The sequence below is a fragment of the Saxophila tyrrhenica genome (assembly GCF_035928015.1).
Source record: "Saxophila tyrrhenica strain CCFEE 5935 chromosome Unknown scaffold_4, whole genome shotgun sequence".
Taxonomy (NCBI): Eukaryota; Fungi; Ascomycota; class Dothideomycetes; order Mycosphaerellales; family Extremaceae; genus Saxophila; species Saxophila tyrrhenica.
Window position 1 is genome coordinate 208,305 of NW_027041736.1, and position 16,743 is coordinate 225,047.

Sequence of the window (16,743 nt, forward strand, 5' to 3'; positions counted from 1 at the left end):
CCAAGCTAACACTCCAAACACAGGCCCTCTCTTTCTCAACCAGATTCGAGGCTCTGTGGCCGATCTCTATCACTCTTCGATGTCCCGGCAGATGAGCGACCTTTCTTGGATCATTCTTGACCTTGGTTTGACGGTGTCTTCTCAGATAACTTGGCAAACTTCAGCACTGGTCATGATGGCCGGCCGTGAAAGGAATTGTTAACGTGATTTCACGACCTTTCTACAATTCAGACTTCACTCAAACGTGGCACTGCGTAACACACTCGCATTCTCACAAGTATCATGGTCACATTGCTGTCGATCTGCCTAACCATTGCCCGTTGGCCTATACGTGTCGGGCACAGCAAACAGGCTAGGCATCTCCACCTGGTGAATGATGCCAGCAGACAAGGAATGCTGGCGGGCGGTCATTCAATCGATGGCATGCTTCACTACTGTTTGCTGGTGGCCTCGCCGCTCAGAGCCCGCTATATCCATTAAAGGCCCCCGAAGACTTGGGCATTCTGCTTCTTTGCGATCCATTATCCGGGCAGCCAATTTGGACACGACATCGGCTTGACATCGCTTCACATAATAAACTCGGACTCCACTTACCCTCCTACGTCTTCAGGCCAGGCGGCGCTCGATCGGATGTCTTCCAGTCATGCCTCTTCGACTAGATCATCACCACAGCACACTGCAGAGGCAGAATACCAATCTGAATCGCCTCTGGAGCGCTTGCCCGGTGAGCTTTTGACTGAGGTCATGGCCTGGAGTGAGATAGTATGTAACACTGGCCCAGGCCATGAGTCCTAGGGCACTCTATCGTTGGATTCGTTGCTAACCTTCAATCCAGGTTGACCTTGCAAGTCTATGCCGGGCATCGAAGCGGCTTTCGAAAGTTGCGATCCAGACCTTTACAGAACCGTCGTTCTCGATATAGAGCCAAGCGAAGCGACTCTTGGAGGATTTCTGATTCCAAGAAACCGAGGACACGAGCACATACGTGTCATGATACTAGAAGGTTCCGCGTGGCTCGACGGCAGTACTGCACATCTGCATCAAGCTACGCTCGCCTTGGTGAAACAGTGTCTGCTGATTGCGAAGCGAGACGTACTGAGGTGCATGATAACGCCACGTAAAATACCCGTAGACAAGGAGTTTTTCTTTTCGCTGCGGGAGCGACAAACAAGGCTGCAGCACATTTCACTGGGACCAACCATGAATATAACATCAGCAGATTTCCAAAGCCTCCTGCACATAGACTGGCTTGCAAACGTCAGATCGTTAGTCGTGCCCGAGAGGATTGGGGGTCAGCAAGAACTGGAGTTCTACGGACAACTGATTCGGAACCAGAAATGGCTGATCAGCTTGGAGATTCGTACTGAGTTCATGATGCTGATTGAAAACCACAACCAAGCGATACGCGATCAAGCTGATCGTAGGGACCCTCCTTACTACCTGCACTCCTTGGACGATGTAACGGGCCCCAGGTTTCCAGGTGAATCGGTCGTTGAACGGCTATCTCGACCCTTTGCTACCGCAGCCGGGTCAGATGCTCCAGTCCGAGTGGAAAATCTGAGCATATTCGTCCGTTTACCGTGTGTTGACGCTCTTCGAAAGATGATTGATCTCAAGCACATCAAGCACTTGACGGTCGTCCGATGCTTCAATGTAGGTCAACTCCTGGATCTCATGACCAGCCTCTACACAGGATCGGCTTCCTTCACGGATTCGCCTTATCACAGCGGTGACCCGAGCAATTTTGCCATGCGTAGCTTTCGGTACTATGCCACGGATAGAGCGTCGTGCACTTCTCCTAGTATGGAGGCCTTCTTGGCAAGTTTCGGAGGTCTTGAGTTGCTACTCCTCGAAGTAGAGCACTGGTATGAGTTGGACCTGAACGTTCTTGAGCGCCATCTGGATACACTGGTGCACTTGTACATTGGGCTTGGTTTCGATTGCAAGAATGGTACAGGAAAATGGAGGGCAGAACCGGCGGCCCTGGCAGCTATGCTCCGCCGAATACCGAGGCTTCAGCAGTTGGCTCTTACGTTTCCACGAATCGACACGTTTGACAATAATCCTGCTAGACGTAATGCCCTCCGAGGGTTCTTGGTCAGTTACTCGCCGCACTTTTCACGATTCTCGCTAACATTCAGATGTTATTAGGACGCAGTCGCAGAGATCTCGAATCTTCAAATACTTCGAATGATTTCCTGGCCTCTGTCCAAGCTGGAGTGGTGGCATGATGAGTGCCAGGATGAAGTCGACAAGTTCGCCAACACCACGGTAGGGTTGCTGGCCAAGATGTACGGAAAGAAGGGAAAATGCTCTCCTTTGAGGCTCTTCATCGTTGGGAACGCAAACCCATATGATAGGCCCATGAACCACCAGGTAATGGTGATGTCGGAGTTCGACAAGTCGCCGGTGTGCTACAAGATTGTTTATAACCAGTCAGACACCAATGGACCTGGCCTTCCAAGAGTACGCACCAGCAACATTCACCTGTCCATTGAAAGAACAAGACCGAGAAGCTGACACAACTGCTACCGTCGCAGGCCGTTTTAGTGTCCTCGTACGAAGAAGTGCTCTCAGTCCCTGTCTACGATGCTTTGCTGGACAATATCGTGGATGTGCCTCCGATGGACAAAGGGCTTGGGGTTGGCGGATTCTTCCCAGCTAGGTGGAAGGACGATAACGGCTATCTGGGGCACTAAGCCTGGAATCTATTAGATCGTTGATCGGAGAGGGTAGGTACTTCCACCATGGTTATGTCTCTTCTCATATCTCTCTGAATCTCACTCATGGACTCTCACTCGGCCGACTGCCCCACGAGTACGCCTCCAAGCTCAGTCCCTGGTCCGTGTCTTCATCAACCACATACGCAATCGGCTCCTCGTACTCCATCTGATCCGCCGGTATCTGCCTGACCTTGGTCCGAAAGCCGAACTCCGACATCACTCGAGTGATCTTGAAGGTAAGAGGTGTACCAAACGACTGAATCCGTTCGCCGTTCCCATGATATATGTAGTGCGGATACTCTGCGTGTCCGAATGTGATGACCGAGAGTCTCCGACCATGGTCTCCGCGGAGGCGGGTAAAGAGGCGGGCGATGCTGCTTGCGATTATGCGAAGCTCATGTAGATATCGGACCTTGAAAGCATCTTGGGCACCACAGTTGTCTCGTGGAGGCAAAGGTCGCCCGGCGATGTACGGCCATGTGAGGATTCGGAATACCTTCAGATGAGGCAGTGTTGCCAGTAGAGCCTGTGTAGCAGCATGTCAGCTTTATTGCAAGTTTAGGTGTTGCAATGTTCTCGAGCTCGTGGAGTGCCTCTGAACGGTCTAGTGAAGGTAGCTCGATTGCTCCGGTTGTCGGAAAACGAAAGGACCTACCAGAATCTCTTCATACTCACCCCACCGGCCTGCCAAAGCATCGTCCGTGTTCAATGGCGGCAGTGGGATTGCCAGCTGCCTGAGCTTTGTGCAGTTTGAAGCGAGCCACTCGATATCTGAAAGACGTGGCAGTGACAGTGGCGTGTTTCTAGTGATGTTCGATCCAATCCCGATGAAAAGGTCCCGAATCGTGCTCGCATGCGGTGCTATGCTTCGCACAGAAAAGCTTTGGTTGGCGGAGAAGGTTGGCACATAGCACAGATTGAGATAGCTCAGACCAGAAGTCGCCGCCAGATACTGCTGCGCCCGCTGTGGTGCTTGCTCTGCTTCTTCGAACGAAAGCACTAATCCGTGCAACCGTAGCCGCTGGTGTTGGGCCATCTTCTCAAGCGCCTCCAATAGTACGTCGGCATTGTCGCAGTTCCAGATTTGCATGGTTTGAAGCTTCGTGAAGTCCACATACATCAGCCAGGTCTCTGTCACGCCAGCTAGATCCTGGTTCTGCAGGTTCAGATCGTGCAACTGTAGCGTGCGAGGATAGATGGAGTAATAGGACAGATGGTGGAGAAGAGAGCAGGCCAGCATCTCGGTATCGCCATCGACATCGCTCAATGCCGGTGGATCCTGTGAGTAGTCCCATCTCAGCGGCGGGAAGTCGTGAGCACGCACTGTAAGTGCTTTCAGTCGGTGATGACTTCTCTCGATGAGCCTCTGGTAGAATTGAACATCCTCATCGTTGAAGAGTTTCCATGGTATTACGATAGTGGAGATGTTCGGAGGCCACGGCAGCAAACACTCCATGAGGCTGTAGAAGGCTTCAGGCAGAATCGGTCCAAGTCCAATGAATGATAGATTCCGTTGGTTGGCAGCCAGCAGGATCAGCAAATCATTGTCAATGCCTGTCTCGAGCGGGCATCTGAATGCTTGCAATTGCCCACGTGGAATCATCTGCAAAGCATCCTTCGCAACCTTCAGCGCCCTCCTTTCACTCTTTAGCTCCACGGAATCGATGTCCAGGTTCCGGATGTAGGCATGGCCACGATGTCCGCGGGTGAGAACAGATTCAAGATGCTCCCTGCTCCAACGATCGACGTTCAGATATAAGGAGTGGTACAACTGGGGCGTGACAACGTCAAACAACTGTTTCGAAACGAGGCAGACACGTGCAAGGTCGGCTGGCCTGAAAAGCCATGAGAAGATAGCTGCTTGGAGTTCTGGTGGGAGGTTAAGAAGGGTGGCGCCCTTGTTCTCCGAGCCAGAGAGTGCCGGATCTGAGATTGTCGGTTGCAGTGGTAGGTCCTGGTGCGCCGAAGAGCGGTGACCATGGCGGTACGGCAGCTCTTGGAGCAGCGCTTGGTTCAGTTCAAAGTCCGCCATCGTGAGGCACCCGACGTGCGTCTCCAGGATCGACTCGAGTCGAAAGCTACTCTTCGGTGGCCAGTGTGAGCAATCACGCTTCGCGGAGGCCGACATGTAAGATGCACTCGTTCATATTCTTTCGAAGGCGAAAGACCGGGGACGCATCATCGTCGGTGTGAAGTGCTTGAAGGCACAAGGCAATCGTCGCACCTAACATGACTCATCCTCGTGCTGCCACTCAGCCGCTACTGACGTGTGAGATACCAGCATGTAATTCTCTGCGCTCTCAACGAGATAGGTCGTCTTCAAATATGGCCATGGATTGACATTCACTTCGGAGATCACGCGCTTGCCTACGTCTTGGCAGGTCAAAAGTCACGTGAGCCAAAAGCAATAAGGTTCAGATATGGCTTCTGTTGCTTTCCGCATAAACCTGACGTTTCGTCCCACAATCGCACGTGGAAGTCTATAAGGTTAGTACAACTCTGGGAACCAATATACATCCTGCAACAGAGTTCTCATTCCCTGAGAACTTACATGATGGTCATGAGAACCTTCATGATGGCCGCTCATACCGAAGTACATAAAATAGGATGGCCTCCCTCGTTCTGTATTCTCCCACAGACAGTCATTCCTTAAGTCATCTCGTTAAGAACACACAGTCGCAACAACTGTTCCCGTTTAGCAACCCATCACCGCTCACCATCTCCAACCATTCCCGCCACCTCCACACCCTAACCCACCCCAAATCAGCACCATGTCCATGTTACGCCTCGCCGCCCTTGCCCACGGGGCCAAGCACACCGGAAGGATATCCAGAGACCCTCTCATCCGTCAGTTGTGCAAGGACAAGATCCAGAAGCCTTCTAGACCGGAAACCGATCGGCTGTATTGGCAGAGCGAGCAGAAAGCAGGACGCATCATCGGATCGAGCCGCAACCTCAAGCGCATCAAGATGCCCGAGCACATGGACATGGACCCCGTAACCTGGACAAAAGAGCTCCTCGCCAGACGTGCCGCATTTCCCGCAGAGCATGCAGCCTCCGAGGAGTATAAGGAGAGAAGGGACTTTAGGAAGTTCGAGCTGATCTATAGCAAGGACCTCGAGGCCTATGAAGCCATGGTGGCAAGGAGGATGGCTGAGCGTGCCAGAAGGGGACTAGATCGTCACCAGGGCCAGCGAAGGTCTCCAGGAACGGTCAACAACGAATGATGTGGCCGGGTTTCAGCGTGGCCGGGAATCGACCACTCGCAACTTGCACATCCTTCAAGTCTCGTGATCGGAGGAGCACCGATTGTTGGAGGCGAAGGGGTTTGATGTTGCTCGAATTTCGGGAGTCGCTGGAACACGGCGCCAGATGCGATGGTTTCAGCATGGGGAAAGAGGCTGCGGTCGACGATGCAGCCGCAAAGAGATGCCCGTCGTCTCGTCTGGGTGATCTGGGTGTACGTCTCATGGGTTTTGTTGTCAGAGATCGGCTGGATCTGGGAGGCGTCCTCAAGCAAAGGTCGAGGAAGGATCAGGAGTCTGGAGTTTGTATGGGTCTTGTTCGCTGGAGGTGTATGGATGGGATTTCGCGTTGGCGTTGGTTGTTGTGGCGTGAGCAGGGTTCGTAGAGGACGCAAGCGGTTTCATAAGCAAAGCCCTATGAGCAGGATTTAGAGGCAGAGAAAGTTCACAAACCTCCCTCATCTCACCTCCAAACCAAAAGTCTCAACCTCACTCTTAGTTGTCACCGGATGCGCGGATGATCCCGTGCGGGCTCGATGGCTGCCTCAACCATTTTGTCGTATACTCTGGTTTCGAGGCTTGACAACCACCCTCAGTTGGTATCCATGCGAAAGCTTCATCCTGTCCAACACATGCTCAATACAGTACCCTCTTCTCCGATAGACATGGGCCTGCCTCGTAAGAATCAGTCCACTATCGCAAGGATAATCACAAAACCCATAATCGGCCTGGACCAATTCAGCGACGCAGCGTTCACGGGCAGCGGTCACTGGAAAGCAAAGCCAGACAATAGCACAGGGGCCCCAGATGATCGCCGTGCCGTTACTCAATGGCCGCCTATCTTTCAGGCATGGCACAAGAGGTGCGTCAAAACTGAGACACATGGATGTCTGCGGGGTCGAAGGGCAAGCCTAGGTCCGGAGCATGAGGCATCGCGGCAAAGGTCAGATCTGACGGAATATCTGCCGAGTCTCAACATCCTGCTCATCTCATCTCTTTCCCCAGAGTAAGCGAGCTTAAAAGTTGCGCTTATGTATGCCAGCCTGCGTTGGATCATCGATCTGGAGGTGCTGGGGCTGGGCATTGCTCGCGGGACGTGGCAGGCCAGGGGATGCCTAGTCTCGAAAGACACAGTGAAGACGGCTCAGATACTGGCATACCCGGGGTCCTGAGGGTTTCAGTCCAAGTGGACAGCGCTGGCCGGAGACGTAGACTTCAGAGCGCGGAGAGAGATGAGTAGTTGTAGCTCTGCTCAAGACACCAATTCGTTCTCCTCTTCCCACCACTGGCGAAAATCCTTGAGCCGCTGCATGCGTTCTCGCGCCAGCGCTTTCCCAGTCTCCGTCTTCATCAGAGCTTCAATGTTCTCCAGCTTGTCCGTGAAGTGCTCAATGCAACCCTGCAAACCTCTGTCCGATGCTTTCGCGGCGCCATAGGCGAATGTTCGCGCAATGCCTACTGCCCCAATGGCGTCAAGACGATCCGCATCCTGTACAATGGCCAGTTCAGGATGAGCACCAAGGATAGCCTTCACGAGATGTGGTCGCTTGATCTCATTAGAGTAAGATACATGCTGCACGATCAACGCCACTTTCGCGACGAAGCGCGGCGGACATCCATGCTTCTGTAGCACCTCTTCCACGGCATGCTCCGGATTGTCGCCTGATTGGACGTACTTCTTGTCGCCGACGTCGTGTAGGAGAGCTGCGAGGAGCACGGCCTGCTTCTGTAGTTTCTTCTCTGGGTTGGCTAGGGTCTCCTGGGCTAGAATGTGTTTTGCCAGTGCCAGAACGCGGAGGATATGGTTGAAGTCGTGCGAGCAGTCATAGCGGGACATGTAGTCCTTGACAAAGTCGTAAACGCCTAGATACAGGGCTGAAGACTCGAAGTCGCGTTTGGGCGTCTCCGGGGAGGGAGGCTCAGCGTCGCCGTTCATCTGTGTGGTCATTGTTGATCGTGATGTCGCTCGTCCGGATAAGGTACTGAGCGAAGAGTGGCAGTCCTGTGCTCCTGCGCATGCAACTCAAGACTTCACGTGGCCTCTCCATCTTTGAAAGAACAGCAGTGCGATTCAAGGAGTAATCGTGGAAACAGAGTTCCATTTAAGGTTTCACAGCCGTGGCTGGTCCCGCTGTTGCGTATTGAGAAGTCGCCTTGAAGCTCTAAGAAACATCACCGCGCAAGACCACGAATCTACAACTCCAAATCGCGCGAAACACCATCAACTCCTTCTCGCCACATTCTCCAGTCTCCAAGATGCCCGCCACAACAGCAGAAACGCTGAGCATAGTCAACCGAACCGTTTCCGTCGCGCCTCTCGTCCTCCTCTCAGCAGCAGATCACTACGGCAGATCAGCGAAGGGCACACGGAAACGAGTAGTGGGTGTGCTACTGGGGCAGAACGATGGCAAGAGTGTGCGCGTGTCCAATAGCTTCGCAGGTAGGAGGAATACAGCAGATGAAGCAGACCAAGACTGATGAAGAGCAGTACCATTCGAGGAAGACGAGAAGGACCCGTCGGTATGGTTCCTGGACCACAACTACATCGAGTCGATGAACGACATGTTCAAGAAGGTCAACGCGCGAGAGAAGCTGATAGGATGGTACCATTCTGGGCCGAAGCTGAAGGCGAGCGATCTGGAGATCAACGAGCTGTTCAAGAGATATACCCCGAACCCACTACTTGTGATTGTGGACGTGCAGCCGAAGGATGTGGGCGTGCCGACGGATGCTTACTTTGCTGTGGATGAGATCAAGGACGTATGTATACACTGTGCGCTTCTTGTAGGAGGACGGGAAAGCTGACTTGTCGCAGGACGGCACAACTACATCGAGAACGTTCGTACACACACCCAGCACGATTGAGGCGGAGGAGGCAGAAGAGATTGGTGTAGAGCACCTGCTACGAGACATCCGAGACGTGGCGGTCGGCACACTCAGCACGCGCATCACATCCCAGCTACAGTCGCTCCAAGGCCTGCACCTGCGGTTACAAGACATTGGCCGGTACTTGCAGAAAGTGCTCGACGGTGATCTACCAGTCAACCACGCCATTCTCGGTAACCTGCAAGACGTGTTCAACCTGCTGCCCAACCTCTCAACACCCAAAGCTGAAGCAAAGGACCTGCCTTCTGTGAACGGTGTCGTGAATGGGTCGGTGGGCGTGACCGGAGGCTCGTCAGAGAACTCAGAGCTCGCGCGAGCAATGAGCATCAAGACCAACGACCAGTTGATGGCGATCTATCTATCGAGCTTGATAAGAGCTATCACGGCTTTCCATGACCTGATCGAGAACAAGATCCAGAACAAGCGGACGCAGGAGGATGAGGAGTCGAAGAAGGAAGAGGACAAGAAGCAAGGCGAGATCAAGAAGGACGAGAATCTGATGCTGAACGGCACGAATGAGAAGGCGGACAAGGAGAGCAAGGATGAGGGTCCGAAGAAGGAGGAGAAGGGCAAGAAGAAGGGCTGAGCGAGAGCATGAGAAGAGTGGTTGTGGAATGGATGTCTTTGATTGCATTGCATTGCGCGGCGTCAAGGACAGCAGCATGATCAAGCGCCGCATAAGTAGACGGTGCAGTGGTATGTATAGTAATCTCATGAAGCAGTCCTGCATTGCTGTGACTGTCCGATATGAGTGAGTGCAAGCATCATTCCGTCTCATCTGCCATTGTTCTCCTTCCTTCAGTGATGACTGCTTCAATCCGCCCATCCAGCCGCTAACCCTGCAAGTTCCTCGATGCCAACCTCCTGATGCTCAACCATCCCTGCGAAAAGATGGCAATGCTCAACAAGAGCACACGCGAGAAGATGCTTGCAAACCGGCATATCGCTTCCAAGCGTCAACCCGCCGAATCTCCAGTCCGTCGATGATGTCGATGCCGCCGTATGGTCAGTGGTGGTGTCGTCGCCGCTTCTCGTCGCCGGGAACGCCGCAAACGCAAAAGCCGGGCACGAGCAGTTCCACGCCTCCAACCGGACCTCGTAGGCCGGCGCCCTCACTGCTGACCCCGTCTCCCGCGCGAGTGGAACGCCAACACCCGCATTGCCACGGCTACTCTGGCACGAGAAGACCACAGCGTCTCGAGAGGCCGCGTGAGCGGGATGCCGTACGGGCAGATGTGCCGTCGGAACCCCGACGGCGGGTCCATCTGGAAGTCCCTGGTCAGGCCGATGTGGCTCTCTGGGGCCTTCTCGGTCTTCGAGATGATGGGGAGGCCGTGCTGCTGGCTCTGCTGCTGCTGCTTGGGGATCTTGGCGGTCTGCTCGTGGGACCGAAGGCGCTCGGCCGTGTCTCTCGCGATCAGGCGGTCGCGACGCGCCAGCGCAGCCGCTGCTCTGGTCTTGTTGGCCGGCTTCTGCTTCGGAGAAGGGGCGGCTGGCTTGGCCACCCGGTGGTTGGAGATGGCGGAGAGATTGAGGGTGAGGTGCTGGACGTTGCGCTCCATCTCGGAGGTCAAGGCGGGTGATCAGGTGGCGGTCGAGGAGATCTAGTGCTGGGAGGAGCTCGTTCGGGAAGAGAACGTGGAGCGTGAGGAGAGCTTTCTGAAGTTGTAGTGGTGTGTTGTGGTTGAGTATGACTGATGACGAGGTGGAAGCTGTCGTGGATGTCGATGTTGTGGATGTCGAAGAGATGAGTTTCGAGACCAGCTGGCGAGAAGTGTATAGTGGAGCTGCCATTGTTGGAAGAGCTGGTCGCTGGGACAATAGGAAGACGTAGTGAAGGTCGATGAGGTGAGGTCGAGGGAAGAGTCTGCTGGCTTGAGATGAAGTTCGTGTTGACTTCACCTCATTTCATTCGAGTCGTGAACGCAGATGATCATACACACCACATCCACTCTGTCCCTCGTTCGCCTACCTCCAGGCGACTCTGTCTTTGCCTTTCATGATTGATGCACCTCCTTCCTGATTGGGCGAAGTTTGAATGTGTTCCATGTTGGAGGTCACGAAAAGCGCAGCACCCTCAACGTCCGCATAAGCTCTCGTCCATTGGCATGGACTGGATGATGTGGTTTGCCTGGTTTAACTTCCCTCAATCTGTTCCCTCGGTCGCCTTTCATACGGTGTATCCTTTCTCTACTGGCTTGCTGTCAATGCCGCATTCATTGGGTCTAGATACCTCTCAGCACCTTGACATCCGTCACGGTGTCTTAGACGAATAGGCACCAAACGAGAGACCCTTATCTGGTAACCAAACCGGATTCGAGAAATACTGGAGGCACATGAAACAGTGTGTAAACCGCTTATGCAAAGTCGAGACACCTACGCATCGGCGATTCTTCGGACGGGCATTGAGGCTTCACCCTGTTGGAGAGCGACTGACCATTCTCCTGCTCCAACTCGCGGCCGCCTGGCGCATTGGGTAACTATCACCACCTTGTTTGCTTGAGACAGCTGTGCCGGTGGCAGCCTCGGTGAGATCAAGTGATACTGAGGCGTGGACGGCGCCTGAGACAAGCCTGGAACATGCACAACCGTGACGCCTAGTCCCGAAGGTCACCGGTCGCATCAGCCTGTTGGCAAGCAATCTCGATGCACCCCACGCCCCAACTCACAGGCAGCCTCGCCAGCTACAGGACTGCCAGCATCCGGTGCAATGGCGGGCGAGAGAGAGCGGAAGTGCTTCACGGAGCTCCGGCCTTCACAACTCTGCGGATGACGGGCAGATCTGTAATCAATGATCCTCCGGAGCAACCATGGGCGACTTGCTACGGACTTTGCCTGAAGCTCGATCCGAGATACTCGATGCATCGCTTACATGCGGGCTTTGTTTGCTGGAAGAGCCTTGCCAGCGTGTCGTCGGACTCCAATGGCAACACGACCCCGGGATGTGCCATTGGCCTCTTCCGGCCATCACATGAATGGCCAGCTGTGGCGGTGCGATCAAACGCGAACTCTAATCGACAGACATTGGGACACGTGGAGCGTATGAGGCCGCGCCAGCCGCGTTGCCTGCACCCGACGGTCGATGACGAAGGCATTGCGGACTGGTTCGCATTCTCAATGGCACAGAAGTGCGGATGATCGTGGAATCGAATGGTGTGGTGAGATTCCAGAGCGACGCGGAGTTAGACTGGACATTGGCGCAAGTGTGGCGAATCCCTGTCGGCCGAACCAGCGAAGCGGGCGCGGGAGGACGACAGCGCCGTGTCGTCTCGCACACCTCGCTCTCTCTTCAGACGTGTTGTGTGTCTGGTGACTCATGTCAGTTTCCTGCTTGCCACAGCTGCGAGTGTGCCAGCAATGGACCGGCCAACAATTGCTTAGCATTCATGCTTTCACGCCCTGCTCGGCCAATGAGCCTCTGTGTCGTCCCGACCGCGCGCTTCCGCCTCCTTCGAGTGCATTCGCGCCCAGCATGCTCGAATTGTCAGCGACGGAGGAAGCAGTCGCAGCCTGATGAAACCGCCCCGGTGAGACAGAATGGCACAGTCGCCGTGCAGTTGCCTTTCTCCTTCTATCATCCTGTCTCTTGACTCCCATTGCTTTCTGAATCAGTCATACACATTCTTACCAACAGTCATATGCCCATTGGTGCCTGGACAGCCATCAATCACTAACCTCCACCCAATACCTGGCCGGACGTCGCAGCCTAACGCGCATTCACTGCACTAGAAATCAACGCCAATTGCTCGCTGACTTATTGTGCGCATTCTGACCATTACCTCTCTTCTCACACGACACTTCGGTCCCGACACCTTGGACACCGCATAATCAACCGTCCCGGCGGACTTAACGAACTGCGCAGCCCACTATAAAGAGAGACGGCCGCCCGCTACCACGTCAGAGTGAATTCACCTTTCGACCTCTCGACTTCTGCCTCGTTGACACTAAACTTTACCACGGCTGAAATCGAAGATTGTACAAGGGCAGACAAGAATTGGGTTACATCACATCTTACAACAGACGGATTGGAGAGCAAGATGGAGAAGCAACACGATACACCACCACACGACAAGATGGGCCCGCAGGTCGCGAAGAGCGCCGGCTACCTAGTCACTCCGCCTGAGGAGATCCACCACACCTTCGCGTCGCAGGATGCCGGCGTCTACCCGGCAAAGCAGCCAGCCTCGAAGCATGCCATACAGCTGCCACCAATCCACACCTCGCACACGCCACCAACCTCGCCAGAGTACAGCACACTTCCATCCATTGCCACCGCGACCGGCTTCAGCTCCCACGATCCGACACTCTACCCCGACGAGCCAGCACAGCGTACGTCCTCTCCAGCACCACTCTTTCCACAAGAACCTCGCGCCGCAGTCCCCGCAACCCCAAGGAACGGCGTAGTGGCACCGGATGTTAGATGGCCCAACATTCTTAACATTCAAAGCCCTAGCGAGACCATGTCGTACTGGAGGGAGCGTTACCAGGAGCTCAGGGATAACCAAAAACTGCTGCGCGACTTGCCACGTCCCAAGAGGACCACAGCAGGTCGGCGCGAGCCCTTCGACCAGCAGCAAGTCTCGAGGATCACACAACCTGTCGCCGCCAGCAAGATTACCAAGCCCCGCGCGCAGCCGAAGGTGGCGACAAAGCCCAAGGCCGCCGCCGCCGCGTCTCCAACTCCAACCAAGGCTACGCCGACTCGCAAGCGTACACCAAAGCTCCGCAGCTCCACCGATCTCGGCGACAGCTTCCCAGGGGCACAGCAGCCTACTAAACACAAGCGCGCGCCGCCGTCGAAGAAGGTCGAAGGCAACAGTGCTCCCTGGTACGAGCTGCCCAACTACGCACCACCCATCTCGACCCTCGACGCCTTCGACAAAGCGCCCGAGGTATCGTGGAAGAGCAATACCGCGCTGAACATCGACAACGATCCGGATCGCCACCTCCTGCATCCACATGAATTGCATGTCGCCTCCGTCCTGCGCCTCACTTGCCAGCAGTACTTGACAAACAAGCGCAAGATCTTCATGGGCAAGCTGCAGTTCCTGAAGGAGGGGCACCACTTCGGCAAGACACATGCACAGCAATTTTGCGCAATCGACGTCAACAAGGCTAGTCAGCTCTGGGTGGCGTTCGACCAAGTTGGGTGGTTTGAGAAGGAGTGGTTCGATCAGTTCATGTAAGGGGTCGAGGACATTACACCGGGATGAGACGACGACATGAATGGCGACATGGGATCGAGAACGATGATGACTACTTTCGCGATACGGCACTGCTTTCGAGTGTCTGAGCACTACTTGTACTTTGTTACACGCTTTCACTGAACGATGCGATGATGGAATGGGATGGCGTTTGACACTGCTTGCACTGCTTTTAGCGAACGGAGGGGATGGGATCTGGGACAGCGCTTTGCATTGAGATACCCGCCTCTACAGACTGATGTTGATATGATGAATGCTACGCTCGTGAATACTGTTTATACTTCCATGTTGAACTCTCCAATTTCCTAGGAATTCTCCTATTGACTCTGATCTTCATCATGCCCCAATCTATTCCCATACTCAAGCTCGTGAACATCGTATCCGTCCAGCCCTCGTACCTCGCTCATAAATCACGTGATGATCGAGACCCTGAGTTGTAAGCACGCTTCTCAGCCACTCCGAGACTCCCGCTCGACATCACGAATGCGCGCGCTTTGGGTTGCGCTTCATTCAGGACCAGTCTTGGAAAAGGCATCATGTCGCAAACGATGGAGCAGACGGACGTGAGCAGCAGTCAAGGGAGCGAAGAGCAAGAGAAGAAGCAGAAGAGCAGGAGACCGGCGAGTATGTCGAGCGGATGATCAAGCGCATAATGGACAACGGTGCTGATGAAGCGGCACAGATACGGCCTTTAGACAACAGCGATTAAAGGCCTGGCAACCCATCCTCACACCCAAGACAGTTCTGCCGCTGTTCTTCGCCATCGGCGTCATATTCGCACCCATCGGCGGAGCATTACTCTACGCCAGCTCAAAGGTCCAGGAGATCATCATCGACTATTCCGACTGCAACAGCACGGCGCCGGCATGCCCTGACTTCGGCCCCATACCGAGCAGCAAGGTCACCACACACTTTAAGAACAGTACCGACCCGGCGGATGCGCCGACCTGGTGTAAGAATGTCACACAAGTCGGGTACGGCCAGGACGAGAGTAAGCTGGTCCGCACGCCGCAGTGCTTCATACAGTTTTACGTTCCGGAGCAGCTGAGCCCGCCTGTGCTACTCTACTACCAACTGACCAACTTCTACCAAAACCACCGAAGATATGTGCAGTCCTTCGACCAGTCGCAGCTCGAAGGCAACGCTCGGTCGAACCAGTCTATAAGCAGCAGCGACTGCGATCCCCTGCAACTTGATCCCAGCGGAAAGGCGTATTACCCGTGCGGCCTGATCGCGAACTCCATGTTCAACGACACATTCCAGAACATCCGACTCCTTAACGCCCGCTCTAGCAGCGCCGAGGAGAAGCCGTATAACATGACCGATCATAACATCGCCTGGGACTCTGACAAGGATCTCTACGGCATGACGAAGTACGAGTACTCGGAAGTTGTGCCTCCGCCAAATTGGCGGGAGCAGTATCCGGAGTACAATGAGACTTTCCCCTTCCCCGATCTGAAGACTTGGGACGCGTTCCAGGTGTGGATGCGCACGGCTGGTCTGCCGACGTTTAGTAAATTGGCGTTGCGGAATGATGATGAGCCGATGGAGCCTGGGAGGTATCAGATCGAGGTGTATGACTGTGAGTGCATGAACCGCCTTTGCCAGCGACTAGATTTCGGCTGACACGTGACCGTCTCGTCAGACTTCCCTGTCAACATCTATGATGGAACAAAGTCGATCCTGATCTCAACACGAACCGTTATGGGCGGCAGAAATCCTTTCCTCGGCATTGCTTACATTGTGGTTGGCGGACTCTGCATCCTGCTGGGTGCGCTGTTTACTGTGACGCAGCTGTTCAAGCCAAGGTACGGACATCTAGACTTTTCGATACGAGGATCTAGAGCAGAAGTGGCTGACAAGAGAACAATGCAGGAAACTTGGAGACCACAGCTACTTGAGCTGGAACACGGATCAACCATCATCAGCAACTACAACCGGGCGATCCACAAGGCCTGGCGAGTCGTCTGCTTAAAGTCGCCACTTTACCTCCTGGACTTTTTCATGCTCACCATTGTCCTATTGTGAATGACCTGGTCAGGCGTTCTGGTGTCTCACGCGGCCATCGAGCAGGCAGGGGAGTTATCTGGGATTTGGTCATGTATGTATGAAGCACTTGTCACTCTCCATTGAGCATCTCCTCCCACTGTCTGCCGTGTCTCATATGGTAACGGTCAGAAGCATTTCTTTTATCTTCGCCGCGGAGGCCGCCCGAGCATCTCCATTTACGAGGTGGCACAGGTAGGTGTCAAGATGACTCTCACTTCCGACAAAACCATTCTTCTCTCCTCTGCTCCTGGCTAGCCCCTTCGCTCCCTTTTGCCAACATCTAGAACTCCCGTCCCGTATACCGGGTACCCTTGCCTCTGGAGAGATCCGGGGACAAGTTCTTGGAGTCGAATGCCTTTGTTCACCCCGATGGTGCTTGTCCGCCAGCAACAATTATAGCCGCAAACAGCCAATTCACCCCGGCAGCGATTCCGACAGTATGGTCTGGATCTTTCACCGTCGGCCATAAATACCGAATTCGTGCCGTGGCAGGCATTATCGCTCGATCGCCGTGGTCGAGGACAGCGGACGTTCTTGTACATACACCTTTTCCTTCTCCTCAGACATCCTACATTCCAGTGGCCTCCGCACGTGCACATACATTCCACGGACCATTACCTACCCGGTTAGATCTGG

At 54.4% G+C, this 16,743-nt stretch overlaps 8 protein-coding genes across 8 annotated transcripts; 5 read left to right on the forward strand and 3 right to left on the reverse strand.

Annotated features, from left to right (window-relative positions):
• Window positions 1-1,200: 1,200 nt before the first annotated feature.
• Window positions 1,201-2,699, forward strand: LTR77_002708 (uncharacterized protein; the record flags this gene model as incomplete). The annotated part of the gene is made up of 3 exons (XM_064799967.1): window positions 1,201-2,097; window positions 2,152-2,466; window positions 2,541-2,699. 3 exons carry the CDS (start codon window positions 1,201-1,203, stop codon window positions 2,697-2,699), a joined length of 1,371 nt encoding a protein of 456 aa, XP_064661306.1.
• Window positions 2,700-2,784: 85 nt separating this feature from the next.
• Window positions 2,785-4,755, reverse strand: LTR77_002709 (uncharacterized protein; the record flags this gene model as incomplete). Its single annotated transcript, XM_064799968.1, has 2 exons — window positions 2,785-3,249; window positions 3,379-4,755. 2 exons carry the CDS (start codon window positions 4,753-4,755, stop codon window positions 2,785-2,787), a joined length of 1,842 nt encoding a protein of 613 aa, XP_064661307.1.
• A 739-nt stretch (window positions 4,756-5,494) lies between these two features.
• On the forward strand, window positions 5,495-5,950 carry LTR77_002710 (uncharacterized protein; the record flags this gene model as incomplete). Its single annotated transcript, XM_064799969.1, has 1 exon — window positions 5,495-5,950. One exon carries the CDS (start codon window positions 5,495-5,497, stop codon window positions 5,948-5,950), a length of 456 nt encoding a protein of 151 aa, XP_064661308.1.
• A 1,270-nt stretch (window positions 5,951-7,220) lies between these two features.
• Window positions 7,221-7,916, reverse strand: LTR77_002711 (uncharacterized protein; the record flags this gene model as incomplete). The annotated part of the gene is made up of 1 exon (XM_064799970.1): window positions 7,221-7,916. The coding sequence occupies one exon, from the start codon at window positions 7,914-7,916 to the stop codon at window positions 7,221-7,223; it is 696 nt and encodes a 231-aa protein (XP_064661309.1).
• A 308-nt stretch (window positions 7,917-8,224) lies between these two features.
• On the forward strand, window positions 8,225-9,440 carry RPN8 (proteasome regulatory particle subunit; the record flags this gene model as incomplete). Its single annotated transcript, XM_064799971.1, has 3 exons — window positions 8,225-8,408; window positions 8,457-8,728; window positions 8,784-9,440. The coding sequence occupies 3 exons, from the start codon at window positions 8,225-8,227 to the stop codon at window positions 9,438-9,440; spliced, it is 1,113 nt and encodes a 370-aa protein (XP_064661310.1).
• Window positions 9,441-9,966: 526 nt separating this feature from the next.
• Window positions 9,967-10,416, reverse strand: LTR77_002713 (uncharacterized protein; the record flags this gene model as incomplete). Its single annotated transcript, XM_064799972.1, has 1 exon — window positions 9,967-10,416. The coding sequence occupies one exon, from the start codon at window positions 10,414-10,416 to the stop codon at window positions 9,967-9,969; it is 450 nt and encodes a 149-aa protein (XP_064661311.1).
• Window positions 10,417-12,891: 2,475 nt separating this feature from the next.
• On the forward strand, window positions 12,892-14,040 carry LTR77_002714 (uncharacterized protein; the record flags this gene model as incomplete). Its single annotated transcript, XM_064799973.1, is given in 2 exon segments — window positions 12,892-13,183; window positions 13,199-14,040. 2 exon segments carry the CDS (start codon window positions 12,892-12,894, stop codon window positions 14,038-14,040), a joined length of 1,134 nt encoding a protein of 377 aa, XP_064661312.1.
• Window positions 14,041-14,594: 554 nt separating this feature from the next.
• LEM3 (alkylphosphocholine resistance protein lem3) lies at window positions 14,595-16,033 on the forward strand (the record flags this gene model as incomplete). The annotated part of the gene is made up of 4 exons (XM_064799974.1): window positions 14,595-14,682; window positions 14,741-15,640; window positions 15,704-15,866; window positions 15,934-16,033. The coding sequence occupies 4 exons, from the start codon at window positions 14,595-14,597 to the stop codon at window positions 16,031-16,033; spliced, it is 1,251 nt and encodes a 416-aa protein (XP_064661313.1).
• Between the last annotated feature and the right edge of the window lie 710 nt (window positions 16,034-16,743).